Source organism: Malania oleifera, chromosome 1 (genome assembly GCF_029873635.1).
Source record: "Malania oleifera isolate guangnan ecotype guangnan chromosome 1, ASM2987363v1, whole genome shotgun sequence".
In the NCBI taxonomy this organism is placed as follows: domain Eukaryota; kingdom Viridiplantae; phylum Streptophyta; class Magnoliopsida; order Santalales; family Ximeniaceae; genus Malania; species Malania oleifera.
This window is the reverse complement of record NC_080417.1, coordinates 152,935,550-152,959,303: the sequence shown is the minus strand read 5'-3', so window position 1 is coordinate 152,959,303 and position 23,754 is coordinate 152,935,550. Positions and strand designations below refer to the sequence as shown.

The 23,754-nt window shown below is 39.0% G+C and overlaps 1 protein-coding gene and 1 pseudogene across 1 annotated transcript; both read left to right on the top strand.

The window, feature by feature from the left end:
- Window positions 1-416: 416 nt before the first annotated feature.
- On the top strand, window positions 417-3,041 carry LOC131149963 (receptor-like protein kinase BRI1-like 3; annotated as a pseudogene).
- Window positions 3,042-13,693: 10,652 nt separating this feature from the next.
- LOC131159342 (receptor-like protein kinase BRI1-like 3) lies at window positions 13,694-16,908 on the top strand. The gene has a single exon (XM_058114196.1). The coding sequence runs from the start codon at window positions 13,757-13,759 to the stop codon at window positions 16,463-16,465; it is 2,709 nt and encodes a 902-aa protein (XP_057970179.1). The 5' UTR covers window positions 13,694-13,756; the 3' UTR covers window positions 16,466-16,908.
- Window positions 16,909-23,754: the final 6,846 nt, after the last annotated feature.

The window sequence follows — 23,754 nt, the reverse complement described above, 5'->3', positions numbered from 1 at the left end:
TTTTATTGATTCTGTTGGTGAACATTTCTTTCTTTGATCAAGTGATTCAAGTACTTTTAGCTTATAACAAAATTTTTTAAATCATTATTACTACTTGATTGAACAATGTGCGTGGTTGTTGTTATCATTGTTATAAAATAAATATATTCTGTTAACTATTGCTGTAGCTTTGGTTGTAAAACGAAAATATAAAATAAGGGAGTACACACAGCTGGGAATGGAGGACTGAAACATCTGCGAGGCTTGACTTTAATTAACATATTTCTTGTCAACTCTGTTGGTGATTACTCTGATTAGCATTAGCTGCATTTTATTTTATAAATTTGAGACACGAGAGCTTGCAATTGACCTTTTAAAGAGACAATCTGCGGTTACTAAAAGGTGTGTACCATATCATTATAACAATAGATTAAATAATGGGATTCTTTTGGAATCTGTTGCTTTTCTTGCATCTGCTTTGTGCTCTTTATTTGGTGTCGAATTCGGAGGACACAGCCGTGCTCACAGATGCACAACAAGTGCAGCATCAGCAGCAGGAGAGGAACATCGATGTTGCAGCTTTGATATCCTTCAAGCAGTCATCTATTACGGCAGATCCTGACGACTTCTTGAGGAACTGGAGTGCCACTTCAACAACTCCATGCTCTTGGAAAGGCATCACGTGCTCCCTTAATGGGCAAGTTATTGCCCTCAACCTTAGTGGTGCTGGTCTGGTAGGTTCCCTGCACCTCTCCCATCTACTAGCTTTACCCTTTCTTCTTCATCTCAACCTCCAAGGTAATTCCTTCTCTGAGATTGATGAAGATATCTCCTCTCTGAACTCCACTACTGGACCCTGTAGCCTTCAGACTCTGGACTTATCTTCCAACAACTTGTCGAATCCTCTCAACAGATCGTCCCTTTTGCTGTTGTCCTCCTGCAATAATCTCTCTTCTCTAAACCTCTCTCACAACTCAATCCCTGGCATCGTTTTCAACTTCGGTCCTTCTTTCCTGCGACTCGATCTGCCTTACAATTTGGTTTCTGATTCTACCATTTTGACCCATACTCTCTCCAACTGTCAAAATTTAAATCTCCTCAATCTCTCCCACAACAAGATACGTGGTGATCTTTGGGTCACTCCTCTTTCATCCTGTAAGAACCTATTCATCCTGGATTTGTCTTACAATTTATTGTATGGGGAAATACCTGCCTACCTGGTGGCCAACTTTTTGCTGTCCTTGAACTACTTGGATCTCTCCCACAACAATTTCTCCGGCAATTTCTCTAGCCTTGAATTCAGGGACTGCAGTAAGCTCAAGTTTCTAAACTTGTCTTACAATGCTCTCTCTGGGGCTGATTTCCCTAGAAATTTGAGAAATTGTGAACTTCTTGAGACACTTGACCTCTCACACAATGACCTCCAGCACAAACTCCCAGGGGTCTTGTTGGGAAACCTAAAGAATTTGCGCAGGCTATCTCTTGCATATAACCAGTTTTCAGGTGAGATCCCACCAGAGCTGGGGCAAACTTGTGGAACACTGGAGGTGCTTGACCTTTCAGCTAACAAACTTTCTGGTGGTCTCCCTTTAACTTTCACATCGTGCTCCTCTTTGCAGATCCTCAAACTTGGTCATAATATGCTTTCTGGGAATTTCCTTGATAGAGTAATTAGCACTTTACCAAGTTTAAGGCATCTGTTCTTGCCCTTCAACAATATCACTGGTTCAGTTCCACTGTCATTGACCAACTGTAGTCAACTTCGACTGCTCGACCTGAGTCAAATGCATTTACTGGGAATATTCCTCGCATGTTTTGCACATCCCCCTTGTCAACAGCATCATCCTCTTTGCTTGAAAATATACTTCTGCCAAACAATTCTCTCTCAGACACAGTGCCTCAAGAGCTTGCTAATTGTAAGAATGTAAGGACAATTGATCTTAGTCTCAACAGACTTACTGGCTCAATTCCATAAAAAATTTGGACCCTCCCAAATCTTTCCAACTTGATTATGTGGGGGAACAGTCTCACTGGTGAGATTCCTGAGGGCATTTGCACTAATGGAGAAAATCTAGAGACTTTGATTCTGAACAACAATCTCATCTCTGGAAGCATTCCACTCTTTCTTGGTAATTGCACCCACTTAAGATGGTTATTTCTTTCCAGCAACCAGCTTACTGGCGAAATCCCATCCAGCACTGGAAACCTCATTAAACTTGCAATTATCCAATTGAAAGACAACATGCTTACTGGGCAGATACCACCAGAACTAGGTAAGTGCCAAAGCCTCGCTTGGCTTGACTTAAGCTCTAACAATCTCAGCGGTTCCATCCCATTTGAGCTTGCCGAATTGCCCCACTTCACCATCCCTCCACCCAGATTGAAGAAGCATGTTGCATTTGTGGAAAGCAGGGGTGTGACTGCATGCGAAGCTGCAACAGGACTCCTTGTGACTGAGGGAATTCGACCTGGGACTTTATCCAACCTTCCTATCTTTCGTTCTTGCCGATCAATGAGAATCTACTCTAACATGAATGTTCTTTCAATTACATTGAAAGGCAATAGCAGCATGGGCTACATTGACCTTTCCTATAATTCCTTGTCTGGAACCATTCCAGAGAACTTTGGCTCAATGATATGCTTGCAATCTCTGAACTTGGGACACAACAGGCTAACCGGAAACATTCCTGACAGTTTTGGGTGTCTGACACAAATATTATTCCTGGACCTCTCTTATAATCATCTTCAAGGATCCATCCGTGTCATTAGGGACTCTTTCTTTTGTTGCCTATTTTGACGTGTCGAACAACAATCTTACAGGGCCTATCCCTTCTGGCGGTCAGTTGATTACTTTAACACCATCCAATTATGAGAACAATTCTGGGCTTTGTGGACCTCCTCTGCCCCCTTGTGACTCTAGGTCCAGCTCTAGCTCGTGTCATTTTCCATTTGAGGTGATGTGTGTTGAATCAATGCATCAGGAAGACGACAATGATGGATCTGAGACCAGTGGCTTATTTGACTGGAAAACAGTGATGATGGGTTATGGATGTGGAGTATGATGGGCATAGTTGTGGGAAATTGTATAATCTGGAAGAAAGAAGAATGGGTTGTGAGGGCTTTTTGATTACGTGTCAAAACTGCATAATTGGGCATCTTAACCCGGACTTTACGGTTTATATTTTTAATTAAATATCCAAAATTGTCCAATATTTTAATAAAGTACCAAAATCATCCTTTTTGAACCTTATTGTACTATTTATAAAGTTTTGGTAATTTTTTTTTGTAGGGAAAATCTCGAAAACCAAAACCGACACTTGTTCGTATTTCGTGTATAACTTTTCCGTCCGAACTCTGATCGAGACGATTCAAATTTTTGGAGAAAGAGGAAAGGATTATCTACAACTTTAGTGTTTTGAGTTTTGGGAGAAACGAGCTTTAGAAGGGTCAAATTTGATGATAAACAGAGAACGAAAAAAATGAAACAAAATATATATAAGGATATGTGATGTGACCCGGCCATGCAAGCCGGGTCAGGTCCAATTGGGTTGGGTCAAATCGGGTCAAGTCTCTCACATGGATCTTAGGGCAAGCCTCCTCCTCTATTTATTCTTGCTTTTTTTCCCCTGTTCTGGGGGTGCCCTGCGCACCACTATTCTCCTCTCTTCTTCTCCTTCTTCTTCTTCTTCTTCTTCTTCTTCTTCTTGTTTATGCTTTCTCTTGCGCTTGCTCTCGGCCAATTTTCTTTTTATGTTCTTCTTCTCTCTATCTCTATCTCTCCTCCTCTCCCTTTTCTCCCTCTTCTACTCTGAGTACCTTTGTACCCTTCTCTGCACTGTGGCCTCTTCTTCAGCTTCATCAACAATCCACCGCCGAGACACCATCACCCTGAGCCGCAGCACACTAGCGCCGGCTCCTTTGCCTCTCCTTCCATCGGAGCACCAGTAGCTTCTCCTCCCAGAACTGCTGAATTTGAGCCACCAATAGACCAGCACCACATGGCCAAGCCTCCTCTGTAGCAACACAAGAAAACCGAGCATACCAGCAGGACCCGAGAGCCCTTCCATCTTCCACAGCACCAGCTCCGGCCTCCATCACAGCACCGAGCCTCCCCTGCAGTAGCTCCGAGGACTCCCATGGATGTCTCTTTGGCTCTCTCTCTCTCTCTCTCTCTCTCTCTCCTTTTCTTTTCTTTTCTTTTCTGTTTTTTTTTTTTAATTGCAATGAAATAATATTTCCTTATATTTGTTATAGTTTATTGGAAGTTTAGAATTTGAGTAATTGTTAAGGGATTTTATTTTATTTTATTGAAGTTTAATTTTTTTATTATTTACTTATCTTGTTCGTAGTTAAAGTTAGTATTAGGTCTAAGCATTTAAATTGGTTGCTTTATTTATCTTCGCTTAATTAAAATTCTGTTTTAATTCTTGTTTGTGGTTAAATTATGGTGCTTGCTTCAATTTCGTAGTTTTGTTAAATATTCGTTTCTTTTTGTCCGCGTATGTGTCTAATTGAATTTTCAGTGTTGCGTGTTTTAATTTCATGTTTAAAGTTCCCATTTTTAGTTAATGTGCTCCGGTATTTCTTTAAGTAGATTAGGGTTTTCATTCTTACTTTTTAATTTAGTGAACGTTGGTCTTTAGAGTTTAGATTGCGTGTCGATTAATTGGTTAAATTGAATCTCAACAATCTTGAAAACCCGAATCTGAACTGAGTTCAGTACATTTTATTTTCGATTGGAAGAACGTGAAATTGAGATTAAAACGCATTTCCTGAGGAGATGATCTAGCCCTTGGGCTTAATATTATACGACAGAACTCCTATACTTGGGATAGCTCTCGAACTGCTCATTTTTCGAGTGAATCACTTTTCATTTTGAATCCATGAAAGTAAAAAGGTAGTGTGGGTGGGGAAGGGAGGTGAAATTCAGAGACGGTTGCATGTAACTTCTTGAATTTGTACTAGTATTTGTATTTGAATTTTGAATATTTAAATTTTTTTTTGTTGTTATTTCTTTATTTTAATTAAATTTATATTTGAAGTCGAAATTTTAAATAATTTATAAATTTTGTAGTAATTATGGTTTCTATTTATGTATTCAAAAATGTAATTACAGATATATAAGAATTGCTAACTTCTAGGACATTGGAGGTGGTAGTATATTAGTTTTGTGGGTTCACCATTCACGTTGGTATTATGCACTTGCTGGTGCAATCATCTAAATTAATGGTGACACAGTGTTTGATATTTAGCTGTTGACACATGCGAGAGTTTCTTAAAAGAAATGCTTATGCTATTTGAACAGTTGTGCACATGCCAGAGCTTAGAAGTTTATTTTTTACATTCAATTTCATATCTATTTTCTTCTGCAACATCTTGTTTAGAATAAATATATTTCTCTCTCTCCCTTCCTCTCTCACACACACATACACATGGTATATTCGTCTACATGCTACCGAAAATTCAATAATTAACTCCATCGCTTGTGTCAACTTGCAAGGGGTTATTCTTAATCTTCTAATAGGTGATGGAATGTTAATTGGTCAAATTTGGCCAATTTGTACTGAAATTTATGAGATAAGAGTAAAAATTAAAATTTCTTGTACTTGACTCCATATATACTGCCCTCCTCTGCATAAAATTGTAAGTGAAATAAAATCATGAATCTGAGTTGAGTTTTGTTCAAATTCAAATAGTGCTAAATCCAAAATTTGATTCTTTTAAACACAACACTATTCTTATTAGTAAACATTTAATGTAGCAATTGATTTAAAAGAATAATGAGTAAATGGGTCCATATTAACCAACATATACGGTGATACTAACCATTCAATTAGTTGATTATTGATAATTTTGAAATAAAAGACTCAACAAAATGAGTGGATATATGCCTTTTTCTTATTAATGATACTATTCTTTATTTTTTTCGAAACTGATATACATGAAATTATAATTTTCTTGTTGGAATTTGTATAGTGCCAAATAAAATTTGAACTATATGCTTTAGAACACAACATTTATTCTTGTTAGGAAGCATTATCAAGTAAGAGAACAACAAATAAATGGCTCCTAAGCGTCCAACTATTGACTTACTTTGTATTAGAGTGTTTGATAACTTGAATAAAGTTAGGTTGGGGGCATACCCCAGCTTAGTTACCTTTTGTGAGAGTGTAATTGTCACAGTCCTTGGCCTCTCCTTTTGGTTTGTGGAAAATTGGGAATAATGGATTGAATTACATGAAGATTCAAAGTATATAGTGGTAAGAAATTTTAGTTTTCATAGTCATATATGTACCTTAGGGCTTTGCAAGATTAGACAAATTGGTTATACTTTAATGCCTTGGCAGGGGCTTACATGGCTTAGAATTTTGGGGTTTTTTCAATGACCCATGTCATACTTTATGTTGGCAAGTAATAGATGGCAATATAAAATTATATGTTGGATCATTTAAAGAATTTTTAGGCAATCATTGTTCATGCAAGGTATTTTGATGACTCCTCATGGTAAGCTTTTTCTAATAGGAAATCCTATTTCATGAGAATTTTATATTCGAGACTAAATTATCCTCACTTAAAACAGTTTGACATTAATACACCCATAATATAGTTCTATTAGCATAGACCCTGTGATCGATATGTGTGCTATATATGGATATAGTTTCATAAATTTAAAATTAAGTTAAACCAATGGAATAATTTTTCATAAAAAATAAAAAAAAATTCAAACATTTTGTTATTTAAATCAAAAAATTTAAACCATATTAAAGTTATATATAAGCTACCAAAATTTTCAGCTGCATTTTCCCATATTTAGAAATTCCACATATTCTTAAACTATAAAAAAAATCAAATTAAACAAAATTGTATATAATTCCAAAAACCACCACTACGTACAAACTACAATGCTGAACTTAAATTTATCATACACCGCCAAACTATTTAATTTTTGCATTTCAATGATTTCACAGTAGAGAAATATATATATATATATATATATATATATATATATATATATATATAATATTTTCAATTTTTCTCTTACTCTATGACTTAACAATATCTATTTCATTTGCCCTCACACAGGCCATGCCATTTTAGCGTTCCCTGAATTACACAAGTGATCCAATTAGATAAGTTGCATATACGTTTGGAAGAATGACACCTTCCTTTAACAAAATATGCAAAAGAACATAAATCTGTTCATGTGTGTCATTACTCGTCATTTTTAGGTCAATTAGTTACCATTTTAACATATTTTTTATTGTTAAAATTTAATGTTATTTATTAAAACAAATAGTCATTCTCAATCAACTTGAATGTTGTGATAATGGATCGGATAATGAAGATACACAGCGGAAATTAAACAACAAGTAAATAAAAATACACAACCAGAACAACAACATAAAGATTTACATGGTTCGACAAAACCTACATCCACGGAAGTAATGACAGACAAATTTTCACTAATAAAATCAAGATGTACATAATACACTTCTCTAATGATCATCTACACTCTCATATATGCCCAGAATAACATATATAAAAGTTTCTTGGAAGTTTCCCCTCGTTTGCCTAACCACCCAACGTTCAAAATTCAAAATTTCTGAAAAACTGCTCGTAGCCCAGGCGCTTCTCATCAATGAATACAGGGCTTCGTCAATGAGACCAAGAATACCCTTCATCGACGAGAACAGACTTTCGTCGACGAATCCAGAAGTCTAAAATTTCATGCTCTTGGTAATTACTCGTCGACGAACTTCAGAGCCTTTATCGATGAGCCTCTGCTCTCCCCTTGTTGACGAACGTAAGCCCTTGTCGACAAGGCTGTTGTGCTGTCCCCTTCATGTTTTTCCTTCTTCATTCTTTACTTATAAAAACAATAGTATAAGAGTCACAAATAACAATCTCCACGTTGGCGATTATACGCCCTTTAGGAGAGTCCCAAAAAACATGATCAGCTCCACCTTGATCTTGAAAACTTTAGGTTTGGGCTTGTCTCCCTTCAATCACTTGGAGACATGAAGCAAGTCCAAGAAATGCTTGAACTTCTCCGAAGTAACTGATTTGGTCAGAATATCTGCTGCATTATTAGATGCATGAACTTTTTTTAACACAAGTTCACCCGAAGAGATCGATTCCCGAACCCTGTGAAATCTCACATCAATATGCTTGGTTCTATCATGATATACCTAATTCTTCGCCAAGTTAATGTCACTCTGACTATAACAATGCAGTACCACACCATCTTACTGTATTCCCAACTCTCTAACTAAACCAATAAGCCATAAGTCTTCCTTTGCAGCTTCGATAATTGTCATATATTCCTCCTCAATCGTGGACAATGCAACCGAAGATTGTACCATGAATCTCCAACGTACTGGTCCTCTTACAAGGGTAAATACATATCCCATTGTAGACCTTCTGTCATCCATATCTCCAGCATAATCTGCATCAACAAACCTCATAACAGAAAGACTACCTTGTTGCTTGTCGAACATGATGCCATATCCCAATGTACCCCATAAGTATCTGAATATCCATTTAACGACTTCCCAATGTTGCCTTCCTAGATTAGAGAGAAACTTGCTCACCGCGCTTACTGCATGCGCCAAATCTGGTCTTGTACATACCATGACATGTATTAAACTCCCCATAGCACTAGCACAGGGGACCTTTGACATGTCCCGAATTTCATCATCCGAACTTGGGTAATCTGTAGTAGACAACTTAAAATGATTCACTACAGGTATACTTACCGGTCTTGCACTAGTCATGCTAAACCTCTTCAACACCTTCTGCACATAACCGCCCTGAAATAACCATAATTTCCCTGCAGTCCTATCACGACGAATCTCCATCCCAAGTATTTTCTTGGCTGAACCAAGATCCATCATGTCAAATTCCTTATGCAACAGATCCTTTAACTGATTCAGCTCAATTAAATCCTTAGCGGCTATCAACATGTCATCGACGTACAATAACAAGAAAATAAAAGAACCATCCTCAAGTTTATTCACATAAACACAGCAATCCTACTCACACTGTTTGTAGCCAATCTTGATTATGTAGGAATCAAACCGTTTATACCATTGCATTGGAGATTGTTTTAGCCCAAAAAGAGACTTCTTCAATCTACAAATAAAATTTTCTTTTCTTGATTCAATAAATCCCTCCGACTGTATCACGTAGATTTGTTCCTCCAAGTCACCATGAAGAAGCGTTGTCTTCACATCCATTTGTTCCAAATAAAGATCGTAATAAGCTACTAGTGTCACGACCCGCTCATTTTCCATATATATATATACTCCAAGTCACCATGAAGAAGTGTTGTCTTCACATCCATTTATTCCAAATAAAGATCGTAATAAGCTACCAGTGTCACGACCCGCTCATTTTCCATATATATATATATATATATATATATATATATATTATAATAATAAAATCATTACCACACATCTCATATCCCAACTCAGCAGGTCACAATCCACCTGGGCCCGTGGGTACCAGGGATATATCAAAACATACAGCAAAAGCCTAAGCAGCAGGAAACATACAATCTCATGCATCTCATCATTTCATATATCACAATATACCAGAGTTACTACAAACATTGTATTTCCATATATACATCCCAAAAATGTAATCTAGGGACAATCCCCACAAAACCTAACTGTCCCTACCAAAACTTACCTTCAAAAAGGGCAGATAAACCACACTATGTCAGCGGGCTTTTCCCACTCTCCTATTTGGGACTCCTGAAAAGTTAGTGAAATTTAGGGGTGAGACACCTCTCAGTAAGAGAAATAAACTAATACCAGTGTGTGACAACATGAGTATACCGTGTTCTACATATACCATACCTATCATACTCAGTACTGTTTATCAAATCTGGGAAAACATATGTATATCAAAACATGGCAGAACATATTACATTTTCATAAACATTTCTCATCTCATATCATAATAATAATAACATAAAAACAATCCTGGTAGGTTAGCTGGCTGTTGTCATGTATTATCCCCACATGACTGGATTATGTGGCTCGAAAGCGGGACCTGACAATGGTTGGCCGACCACTGCCAAGTCGATAGTCTAGTCTGTAGGTCCGATGGGTCTACCTAGACTGGTCCGTACACTATGGGCAATAATAGCACACTTCTTGAAAATAACCACATCGACCATCCAATCTCACACCACTCCGTACAGTGGCATTAACACAGATATCATGATCACGAAGACCATGGAAACATAGCAATGATACCGTGCAAGTGTTAGCCTAAACCAAGCCAACCAGGTTCTGATAACATATACATATACTGAAATCGTGATACAGGGATATTTCATATCATACATTTCCAAATCAATCATATCATTTTACATATATATGCGTGTATCATGAAAATCATCGGCCCGTACGCTGGTATTACACATTTTATCATAGCTCGGCTCGTATGCAGGCAAATCACATAGCACAACTCGTACACTGAAAAATCACATAGCTCGGCCCATACGCCGGCAAATCACATAGCACAGCCCGTACGTTGGCAAATCTCATCCACATAGTACGGCCCTTACGCTGGCAAATCATATACATATAAAAATATCTCGGCCCGTACGCCGATTTTCCCATCATAAAAACCCCCATCATCCACATTCCTAGAAAACAGTATTTCCCAACATTTTACTTATGCCACACAACAGATTTTCCACATATTCAACATACGATCATTTTCACAGTATTTTGTAAATATAAAACATATATATAAACTTATACATTTTCCATAAATCAAATGATAAATATATATATATATATATATATATATAAGCATTTTCTCAAAAATAGAAACTAACTTAGTTTATCCCCTTACCTGATTCCTGAATAGCCCCTAAAAAACTCTTCCCTACACCCGCAGGGTTTCCGACTCAATACCTTGAAAATGAAATTCACCAGAACTAAAGTTTAGTATTTTCGTACGTACAACATTTTCTATAACTATCATTAAGTCAAATTAGGCTTAAAAGCCTTACCTCAACTTAGGGATGATTCCCAACGTTCCCAATCAACACCCCTAGAAACGAAAACTTCTAGTATTAAACTTTAATATTTTAATGCATACAACACTTCTCTCAACTGTCACAAATCCAAAAATTGAGTAAAAAGTCTTACCCTGGATTTGGAATGGAATCCAACTTCGTTTTTCTAACGATCCGCCCCGACAGACTTGTAAAGAACTCCGCCACGATTGTCGTGGTAGTTTCGGATCGTTGATCCAATGACTGGTGGGGTCAGAAACGAAGAGAGAAGGGAGAGAGAGTCGTAGAGAGAGAAAGAGAGAGAGAGAGAGAGAGAGAGAGAGGAGAGAGAGAGATTTCTTAAAAATGAAATAATTCCCGAATTTTCCATATTTATAAAATAGAGAATTTCATCGACAAGCTCGTCCTTCGTCGACGAGTCCTTTACAAATTTCGTCGACGAGACCCTGTATTCGTCGACGAAATTCAGGCTGCCTCAGAACCCCTCTCAGTATTTTCTCATCGACAAGCCCCCTGTGTTCGTCGACGAATTTTCTTAAGCCTTCGTCGACGAATCCCCTGTATTCGTCGACAAAGTCGACTGCTTCCTTCTGTTTCTGGTCTCCATTTTTCCTCTCTTTATTATTTAAATACCATTCTAAATTCAAGTCGTTACAACCAGCCCCAACACAATTCTAATAGAAGTATGTAGTACCACTGGAGAAAATGTCTCATCATAATCTATTCCCTTCTTTTGTGAGTATCTTTTTGCCACTAACCCTGCCTTGAATTTCTCTTCTTCTTTTTCTAAAATTGCCTCATTCTTCCTATACACCTATTTGCAACCTATCGGTCTCTTTCCATCTAGAAGCTCCACCAAATCCCAAGTTTGATTTTTATGCAAAGATTCCATCTCCTCAATCATCACTCCCATCCACCTATCTATTTCCTGGCCGTGCACTGCCTCTTGAAAGGTAGTTGGGATGTTGCAACAAGTAAGAAAGGCATAAGATACTAACTCATCAAAACCATATCTTGATAAAGGCTTGATAGTGCGTCCGGATCCCCGTATAGGAATATCGTCGACTTGCTGGTTTCTCAAGCTAGTGCTCCCTACGACCACGAGACCATGATCATTTTCGTTGTCTTGAACTTCCAACTCCACTTGCATAACATGTTCATCACTAACCCAACTTTCTGGCTCCTATTTTTAATCATCAAACTCTTGAGTATGCTTCACTATAGCCTTCTCATCAAAGAGTACATCTCTACTGATCACCACCTTGTTTGCTACTGGTCCCACAACTTATACCCCTTCACACCCTCTGGATACTCCAAGAAGATGCAACAATGAGACTTCAGGTCAAATTTAGACCTCTCCTCACTAGACACGTGGACATCAAAGACTACATCTCTACTGATCACCACCTTGTTTGCCACTGGGTCCCATTGTAATGCCCCAACCTGGGTCTACCAGGGAGCACTGCATCTCTCCTCCTCTACATGGACCAGACAACAGTGGGGGCCTTATCAGACTAATGACTGGCCCACAAACCAACACGTGTCCTTTTCAGTGTGTTTTTTCCTCACTCACACATTTCCTGAGAAAACTTCCTAGGTGGTCACCCATCCCAAGATTGCTCCAAGCCAAGCACGCTTAACTATGGAGTTCTTATGGGAAAACTCTCGAAAAGAAAGGTGCACCTTGTTGATATGGGTAGTAACATCTAATCTTTTTAAGTCTTTTCATCCATGGGGTATCACACATTCCTTTGGTGGTGGCAGACTCTTTAAGAACTTTGGTCAGCTGCATTTATATAAATTTAGTAGTCAAATATTCAGTACATGATAATTTATTTTGGGGCTTTTCCTTGATTAATGATTCATACCATCGCATTCTAAAGTCAATTCAATAGTTAATTGCAGGCTTTAAAAGGGGTTATCAAAATATTAAATAGTGGTTCTATGCTTGTTGGTGAACATATTCTTTCTCCGATAAAGTAATTCAAGTATTCTTAGTTTATATTAAAATATTTAAATCATTATTATTACTTTTATTGACCCTGTTGGTGAACATTTATTTCTTTGATCAAGTAATTCAAGTATTCTTAGTTTATATCAAAATATTTAAATCATTATTATTACTTTTATTGATCGAACATTTCTTTCTTTGATCAAGTGATTCAAGTATTCTTCGTTTATATCAAAATATTTAAATCATGATTACTTTTATTGATCATATTGGTGAGCATTTCTTTCTTTGATCAAGTGATTCAAGTATTCTAAGTTTATATCAAAATATTTAAATCATTATAATTACTTTTATTGATCCCGTTGGTAAACATATTCTTTCTTTAATCAAGTGATTTGGGTATTTTTAGTTTATATTAAAATTTTTTAAATCGTTATTACTACTTGATCGAAGAATGTGTGTGGTTGTTATCATTGTTATAAAATAAATATATTCTGTTATCTATTGCCGTAGCTTTGGTTGTAAAACTAAAATATAAAATAAGGGAAGTATACACAGCTGGTAATGGAGGACTGAAACATCTGTGAGGCTTGACTTTAATTAACATATTTCTTGTCAACTCTGTTGGTGATTACTCTGATTAGCATTAGCTGCATTTTATTTTATAAATTTGAGACTTCATGTGTATTGTAAAGAACAGACACGAGAGCTTGCAGTTGGCCTTTTAAAGAGACAATCTGCGGTTACTAAAGGGTGTGTACCATATCATTATAACAATAGATTAAATAATGGGATTCTTTTGGAATCTGTTGCTTTGCTTGCATCTTCTTTATTTGGTGTCGAATTCGGAGGACACAGCCGTGCTCACAGATGCACAGCAAGTGCAGCATCAGCAGCAGGAGAGGAACATCGATGTTGCAGCTTTGATATCCTTCAAGCAGTCATCTATTACGGCAGATCCTGACGACTTCTTGAGGGACTGGAGTGCCACTTCAACAACTCCATGCTCTTGGAAAGGCATCACGTGCTCCCTTAATGGGCAAGTTATTGCCCTCAACCTTAGTGGTGCTGGTCTGGTCGGTTCCCTGCACCTCTCCCATCTACTAGCTTTACCCTTTCTTCTTCATCTCAACCTCCAAGGTAATTCCTTCTCTGAGATTGATGAAGATATCTCCTCTCTGAACTCCACTACTGGACCCTGTAGCCTTCAAACTCTGGACTTATCTTCCAACAACTTGTCGAATCCTCTCAACAGATCATCCCTTTTGCTGTTGTCCTCCTGCAATAATCTATCTTCTCTTAACCTCTCTCACAACTCAATCCCTGGCATCGTTTTCAACTTCGGTCCTTCTTTCCTGCGACTCGATCTGTCTTACAATTTGGTTTCTGATTCTACCATTTTGACCCATACTCTCTCCGACTGTCAAAATTTAAATCTCCTCAATCTCTCCCACAACAAGATACGTGGTGATCTTTGGGTCACTCCCCTTTCATCCTGTAAGAACCTATTCATCCTGGATTTGTCTTACAATTTATTGTATGGGGAAATACCTGCCTACCTGGTGGCCAACTTTTTGCTGTCCTTGAACTACTTGGATCTCTCCCACAACAATTTCTCCGGCAATTTCTCTAGCCTTGAATTCAGGGACTGCAGTAAGCTCAAGTTTCTAAACTTGTCTTACAATGCTCTCTCTGGGGCTGATTTCCCTAGAAATTTGAGAAATTGTGAACTTCTTGAGACACTTGACCTCTCACACAATGACCTCCAGCACAAACTCCCAGGGGTCTTGTTGGGAAACCTAAAGAATTTGCGCAGGCTATCTCTTGCATATAACCAGTTTTCAGGGGAGATCCCACCAGGGCTAGGGCAAACTTGTGGAACACTGGAGGAGCTTGACCTTTCAGCTAACAAACTTTCTGGTGGTCTCCCTTTAACGTTCACATCGTGCTCCTCTTTGCAGATCCTCAAACTTGGTCATAATATGCTTTCTGGGAATTTCCTTGATAGAGTAATTAGCACTTTACCAAGTTTAAGGCATCTGTTCTTGCCCTTCAACAATATCACTGGTTCAGTTCCACTGTCATTGACCAACTGTAGTCAACTTCGAGTGCTCGACCTGAGTTCAAATGCATTTACTGGGAATATTCCTCGCATGTTTTGCACATCCCCCTTGTCAACAGCATCATCCTCTTTGCTTGAAAATATACTTCTGCCAAACAATTCTCTCTCAGACACAGTGCCTCAAGAGCTTGCTAATTGTAAGAATCTGAGGACAATTGATCTTAGCCTCAACAGACTTACTGGCTCACTTCCATCAAAAATTTGGACCCTCCCAAATCTTTCCAACTTGCGTATGTGGGGAAACAGTATCACTGGTGAGATTCCTGAGGGCATTTGCACTAATGGAGGAAATCTAGAGACTTTGATTCTGAACAACAATCTCATCTCTGGAAGCATTCCACTTTCTCTTGGTAATTGCACCAACTTAAGATTGCTATTTCTTTCCAGCAACCTGCTTACTGGCGAAATCCCATTCAGCATTGGAAACCTCATCAACCTTCAAATTATCCAATTGAACGACAACATGCTTAGTGGGCAGATACCACCAGAACTAGGTAAGTGCCAAAGCCTCGCTTGGCTTGACTTAAGCTCTAACAATCTCAGCGGTTCCATCCCATTTGAGCTTGCCGAATTGCCCCACTTCACCACCCCTACACTCTTATCCAAGGAGCATCTTTTAGTTGTGCAAAGCTGGGGTGTGACTGCATGCGAAGCTGCAGGAGTCTTTGAAACTGAGGGGATTCGACCTGAGGCTTTATCCAACCTTCCCATTTTTCGTTCTTGCCAATCAATGAGAATCTACTTCAACCCCAATACTTATTCAATCGCATTGAAACACAATGGCAGCATAGGCTACATTGACCTTTCCTACAATTCATTGTCTGGAACCATTCCAGAGAACTTTGGCTCATTGATATGCTTGCAGTCTCTGAACTTGGGACACAACAGGTTAACCGGAAACATTCCTGACAGTTTTGGGTATCTGAAAGAAATATTATTCCTGGACCTCTCTCATAATCTTCTTCAAGGATCCATCCCTATGTCATTAGAGACTCTTTCTTTTCTTGCCTCTTTTGACGTGTCGAACAACAATTTTACAGGGCCTATCCCTTCTGGCGGTCAGTTGATTACTTTTGCACCATCCAATTATGAGAACAATTCTGGGCTTTGTGGACCTCCTCTGCCCCCTTGTGACTCTAGGTCCAGCTCTAGTTCGTGTCATTTTCCATTTGAGGTGATGTGTGTTGAATCAACGCATCAGGAAGACGACAATGATGGATCTGAGACCAGTGGCTTATTTGACTGGAAAACAGTGATGATGGGTTATGGATGTGGAGTACTGATGGGCATAGTTGTGGGAAATTGTATAATCTGGAAGAAAGAAGAATGGGTTGTAAGGGCTTTTCGTTTTGAATCCATGAAAGTAAAAAGGTAGTGTGGGGAAGGGAGGTGAAATTCAGAGACGGCTGCATGCAACTTCTAATTTCTAAGACATTGGAGGTGGTAGTATATTGTGAGGGGTGAAATTTTTCTGTTTATAAGGTAATTCATCACCCTTGGTTTTGTGGGTTCACCATTCACATTGGTATTATGGACTTGCTGGTGCGACCATCTAAATTAATGGTGACACAGTGTTTGATATTTAGCTGCTGACACATGCAAGAGCTTCTTAAAGGAAATGTTTATGCTATTTGAACAGTTGTGCAAGTAGGGCCGGCGGGTGGTGATGACATCCTTAGAGACCATACATGTTCTTTTGTTTTTGGTTTTTCAAAATATTTTGGTTATTGTTCAAATAATAAAGCTGAATTGAGAGTTGTGTTGGAAGGAATAAAGACTTGCAAACATTTGGAATATACTAGTATTGATATTGAATGTGATTCGAATATTATTGTAAATTGGACAAGATCCAGTAGGTGCTCCTTGTGGTATTTGTGAGATTTTTGGGAGCAGCGGATTGGTTTATTGGAGAGGGTAGACTTTTAGATAAAACATTAGTATAGAGAAGGGAACAAAATGGTAGATGCCTTGACTCGACAAGGTGCTATGGGTTTACAAATAGTAATAAACTCCTTAGAGTTATCAATGGATTGTATAAATTGGAGAAGATGAGTACGGCTTATATGAGGTATGTTTAGCTAATTTCCTATTGTTTTTGGTTTATGCTTTATGTTGTTTATCTTTTGTTTGTTTTTATTGCGTGAGTCTTGTTTTGTAGGTCTTTGTTTTGTTTTGTTTTGCTTGGACTTGTAATCCTGTTTTGTTTGGATGTTGGTGTTGTTTTTGGGGAGGCATTTAAAGTTTTATCATTTATTTCTCCCATTGATTGTCTTATAATCACGGTATTCCTCTGCCAAAAGTGAGAGTTTATCAATAAATAAATGAAGGTTCCGCTCTTTTTTTTTAGAAAAAAAACAAAAAAAAAAAAAATTTGAACAGTTGTGCACATGTCAGAGTTTAGAAGTTTATTTTTTACATTCAATTTCATATCTATTTTCTTCTGCAACATCTTGTTTAGAATAAATATATTTCTCTCTCTCCCTTCCTCTCACACACACACATACACATGGTATCTTTGTCTGCATGCTACCGAAAATTCAATAATTAACTCCATCGCTTATGTCAACTTGCAAGGGGTTATTCTTAATCTTCTAATAGCTGATGGAACGTTAATTGGTCAAATTTGGCAAATTTGTGCTAAAATTTATGAGATAGAGTAAAAATTAAAATTTCTTGTACTTGACTCCATATATACTGCCCTACTCTGCATAAAATTGTAAGGGAAATAAAATCATGAATCTCAGTTGAGTTTTGTTCAAATTCATATAGTGCTAAATCCAAAATTTGAACTTTATTCTTCCAAACACAACACTATTCTTATTAGTAAACATTTAAGTAGCAATTGATTTAAAAGGATAACGAGTAAATGAGTCCATATTAACCATTCAATTAGTTGATTATCGATAATTTTGAAATAAAACACTCAACAAAATGAGTGGACATATGCCTTTTTCTTATTAATGATACTATCCTTTATTTTTTCGTAACCGATATACATAAAATTATAATTTTCTTGTTGGAATTTGTATAGTGCCAAATAAAATTTGAACTATATGCTTTAGAACACAACATTAATTCTTGTTAGGAAACATTATCAAGTAAGAGAACAACAAATAAATAGCTCCTAAACGTCCAACTATTTGCCTAACCCCTTATAGCTGAGGAACTATTGACTTACTTTGTATAAGAGTTCTTGATACCTTGAATAAAGTTAGGTTGGGGATATATACCCCAGCTTAGTTACCTTTTGTGAGGGTGTAATTGTCACAGTCCTTGGCCTCTCCTTTTGGTTTGTGGAAAATTGGGAATAATGGATTGAATTACATGAAGATTCAAAGTATATAGTGTTAAGAATTTTTTTTTTCATAGTCATCTATGTACGTTAGGGCTTTGCAAGATTAGACGAATTGGTTATACTTTAATGCCTTGGCAGGGGCTTACATGGCTTAGAATTTTGGGATTTTTTCAATGACCAATGTCATACTTTATGTAGGCAAGTATTACATGGCAATATAAAGTTATATGTTGGATTATTTAAAGAATTTTTAGGCCATAATCTTGTACTACTAGCATAGACCCTGTGATCGATATGCGTGCTATATATGGATATAGTTTTATAAATTTTAAATTAAGTTAAACCAATGGAATAATTTTTCATAAAAAATAAAAAAAAATTCAAACATTTTGTTATTTAAATCAAAAAATTTAAACCATATTAAAGTTATATATAAGCTACCAAAATTTTCAGCTGCATTTTCCCATATTTAGAAATTCCACATATTCTTAAACTATAAAAAAAAAATTCAAATTAAACAAAATTGTATATAATTTCAAAAACCACCACTATGTACAAACTACAATGCTAAACTTAAATTTATCATACACCGCCGGCCACTTAATTTTTGCATTTCAATGATTTCACAGTAGAGAAATATATATATATATATATATATATATATATATATATAAAATATTTTTAATTTTTCTCTTACTCCATGATTTAGCAACATCTATTTCATTTGCCCTCACACAGGCCATGCCATTATAGCATTCCTTGAATTACACAAGTGCTCCAATTAGTTACCATTTTAACATATTTTTTATTGTTAAAATTTAATGTCATTTATTAAAACAAATAGTCATTCTCAATCAACTTGAATGTTGTGATAAGGATTGGTGATGAAGATGCCCCAGAAAAAATTAAAAACAAGTAATAAAAATACCAACCAGAACAAACAAACATCAAGATTTACATGGTTCGACAAAACTATATCCACGGAAGTAATGATATATAACTTTTCACTAAGAAAATCAGATGTAACATACACTTTCTAATAATCACTACACTTCTATATTGCCAGCATAATATATAGACAAAGTTTTTCGGGAAGTTTACCCTCGTTTGTCTAACCACCACGTTCAAAATGCAAAAATTATCTGAACAATTGTCGCAGCCCAGGTGGTGCTTATCATCGATGAACACAAGGGCTTGCGACAAGACCAGAAGTCCTTGTCGACGGAACAGATTCGTCGATGAATCAGAAGTTAAAATTCATGCCTTTGATAATTACTCCGTAGACAAACTTCAGAGTTTCGTCGATGAGCCTGTAACGGGGACAGTATATAAGTGTGTGTGGGGGAAAAATATCAGAGCCTAAGGATCTAAATGGGGAGTTACTTAAAAAATAAGACGCTTAAGAAGATGAGTAACCGGGACAAGGAAAAGTAAGGTAAAATGAAAGTTTATGTGTTTGGAGACCGCCAGAGTATATGATAAAAGGATTGAGGTCTGTTTTGTTGCCTAGATGCAAGGACTTTCCGTTGTGGTTTGTAATGTTTTCCTGGGGTGACGATTTCAGGAAATTCATTGTAAACTATCGTCGGGTCGGTATCTAGGTTGCAAGGATTGAACCTTGAATTGAGATTAGGAGTGAGAAGTTAATTAGGAGAATATACTATATGAGTTGGGGGATACACGTAGGAAAAGAGGTTTTGAGTTAAGTTATTTCTTCTTTTCAGGATGGACCACGGTGGAAATAGTGCCCACGCTAGTGGGAGTGAGGGCGCTGGACCTCAGGCGCTGCGGGTAGTGATTCAGATGCAGTCTTACGCAGCGTAGCACAGCAGGTTATGGCAGAAATTGCCAGGAGTTCGAGAGAACAAGGTGGTCCGTCTGTAGGCCACGGTTGTACGATCGAGAAGTTCATAAAGATGAATCCTCCAGCTTTCTCAGGGGGAACGGATCCTGCAGTCGCTGAGAATTGGGTGCAGGAGATGGAGAAAATTTTTGCAGTGCTGCAGTGTTCAGAGGAGCAGAAGGTGCTGTTCGCCACCTACAGATTGACTGGAGAGGCCGAGAGATGGTGGTCAGCAGTGAGATTGTTAGAGCAGCAGAGGACTATACCTGTAGAGATGACTTGGGGGCGATTTAGAGAGATATTCTTCGACAGGTATTTTCCAGCCTCTTCTAGGGAGGCTAAGATTACGGAGTTCCTGAATCTGAAGCAGGGACAGCTGTCAGTACAGCAGTACGCGGCGAGGTTCATCGAACTATCTCGCTTCGCCCCGTACATTATTCCAGATGAGGTGAAGAAGGTACGACAGTTTGAAAGAGGTTTGAGGAGAGAAATTTATAAGCAGGTATCGATTCTGAAGTTGCAGGATTTTACTGAACTAGTGGATAGAGCCACTATAGCAGAGACTGGAGAGCGATTGGAGGCTGAGGAGCAGAGGCAGAAGAAGAGATCCATACCTTCTGATTTCCAGTAGGGAGCCGACCGTGCCGCGTGGAAGAGAGGTGGCTATTATAGGGACCGGAGACAGAAGACCGGGAATCGCGGTTTCCAGGGTGCACAGCCATCTCCTGCTTGCCCTTCTTGCGGGAAGAGACACCTGGGAGAGTGTCGTGCTGGGCGAGGTGTCTGCTATAGGTGCGGGGAGCCAGGACATATGATGAGGGAGTGTCCGACACAGATTGGTACTGTTCCTAGACTTGCACGAGGAGGTTACCAGGCACCACGAGGAGGCCAGCAGAGGAATACGGCCCCAGCCAGAGTTTTTGCTTTGACACCGGGCGATGCTGAGGCGGTAGGAGATGTGGTGACAGGTACTGTTTCAATACTGTCATTTAAAGCTACTGTTTTGTTTGATTCTGGGGCGACGCATTCATTTATCGCCTGGGATTATGTTAAATTGTGTGGGTTTGAGCCTCAGCAGTTAGAAATTACTTTGTCTGTTGCTACGCCAACTGGGACCGTAGGGGTATGTAGGAAGGTACTCAGGGACTGTCCAGTGGATATTCAAGGGAGGTATTTGTTAGCTAATTTGGTGATTTTAGACATGCATGGGTTTGAGGTGATCTTGGGCATGGATTGGCTAGCTGCCCACTATGCTAGCATTGATTGCCGTCAGAGAGTGGTAGTGTTTAGACCTCCAGAGGGACAGGAGTACAGATTTGTGGGATCACATGTGCGCACCCCACCTCAGTTATTATCGGCTATCCAGGCGTGTAGATTGCTATCAGAAGGTTGTCAGGGATATTTAGCCTATGTGAAGACTGTATCAGAAGGCGAACTGAGGGTGGAGGATATCCCAGTGGTGAGAGATTTCCCTGATGTATTTCCAGAGGATTTGCCGGGACTACCTCCTGATCGTGAGGTAGAGTTTGTTATTGATCTGGTTCCGGGGACAACACCGATTTCGAAGGCGCCGTATAGAATGGCACCGGCAGAGCTAAAAGAATTGAAAGAGCAGTTGCAGGAGCTGTTAGATAAGGGGTTCATTCGGCCCAGTGTGTCACCCTGGGGAGCACCAGTTTTGTTTGTGAGGAAGAAGGATGGCTCGATGAGATTGTGCATCGACTATCGAGAAATAAATAAAGTAACTATCAAGAATAAATACCCGCTCCCGCGTATTGATGATTTGTTTGACCAGTTACAGGGGACACAGATCTTTTCGAAGATAGATTTACGCTCCGGGTACCATCAGGTGAAAGTCAGGGCGGAAGATGTTCTGAAGACGGCATTTAGAACACGGTATGGTCACTATGAATTTCTAGTTATGCCATTTGGGTTGACGAATGCTCCTGCGGTGTTTATGGATCTTATGAACAGGGTTTTTCACCAGTATTTGGATCAGTTTGTGGTAGTATTTATTGATGATATACTGGTATATTCGAAGAGTGCAGAGGAGCATGAGGAGCATTTGAGTATAGTGTTGCAGGTGCTGCGAGAGAAGAAGCTATATGCAAAACTCAAGAAGTGTGAGTTCTGGCTGGAACAGGTTACCTTCCTTGGACACGTTGTATCCAAGGGTGGTATTTCTGTTGATCCGAGTAAGATTGAGGCGGTAGTTGACTGGGTACGACCAAAGAACGTGCACGAGATCAGGAGTTTCCTAGGATTGGCTGGGTACTACCGCAGGTTTGTTGAGGGCTTTTCTCGATTATCAGGCCCGTTGACCAGATTGACAAGGAAAGGAGCGAAGTTTGAGTGGTTCTGATGAATGTGAGCAGAGCTTCCAGGAGTTAAAGCAGCGACTCATCACTGCGCCTGTGTTGACGATTCCTTCAGGAGAAGAGGGGTTCGTAATTTACAGTGATGCGTCCCATAAAGGGCTCGGATGCGTGTTGATGCAGCGGGGGAGAGTGATAGCCTATGCCTCACGACAGTTGAAAGAATATGAGAAGAACTACCCTACCCACGATTTGGAGTTGGCGGCGGTTGTTTACGCGCTGAAGATTTGGAGGCACTATCTATATGGGGGTAGGTGTGAGATATTTACTGACCATAAGAGTTTAAAGTATTTCTTCACGCAGAAGGAATTGAATATGAGGCAGAGGAGATGGTTGGAGCTAATAAAGGATTACGACTGCACTATTAGCTACCACCCGGGAAAGGCTAATGTGGTTGCTGATGCTTTGAGTCGGAAATCAGTGGAATCATCTGTATCTGCAGTGGGGATTCAGCATCCGATTCAGATGGATCTAGAGAGGCTCGGTGTGGAGCTGGTAGAGGGTGATCACCAGGCGTTCATTGCTGACTTGGTTTTGCAGCCGACTCTACAGGAGAGGATTAAAGCAGCTCAGAGGAATGATGCAGAACTAGTAGAGCTTATGGGAAAGGTACAGGATGGTCAGGAATCAGAGTTCAGCATTTCAGATGATGGAGCCCTGAGGTTCCATACCAGGTTATGTGTTCCTGCCGATCCTGGGATCAAGAAAGTCATTCTGGAGGAAGCACATCGATCCCTATATACTGTACATCCGGGTAGCACTAAAATGTACAAGGATCTCCGAGAGTCCTTCTGGTGGAGCAACATGAAAAGGGAGATAGCTCAGTTTGTGGGTCAGTGTTTGACGTGCCAGCAAGTGAAGGCTGAGCATCAGAGACCGGCGGGATCGTTGCAGCCACTCCACATTCCTGAGTGGAAGTGGGAGCATATAGCGATGGATTTCGTCTCAGGATTATCGCCAGCATTGCATGGACAGGACGCTATTTGGGTAGTGGTGGATCGATTGACGAAGACTGCCCACTTTTTGCCGATCAGAGTTAGCTACTCCATGGACAGATGGCTGAGTTATACATCCAGGAGATAGTTAGACTCCACGGCGTCCCAGTGTCCATAGTTTCAGATAGAGACCCACGGTTTACATCTCGTTTTTGG

Excerpts from the sequence above, each read along its gene's own strand:
- LOC131159342 (XM_058114196.1), top strand. The coding sequence starts at position 13,757 with ATGGGATTCTTTTGGAATCTGTTGCTTTGCTTGCATCTTCTTTATTTG.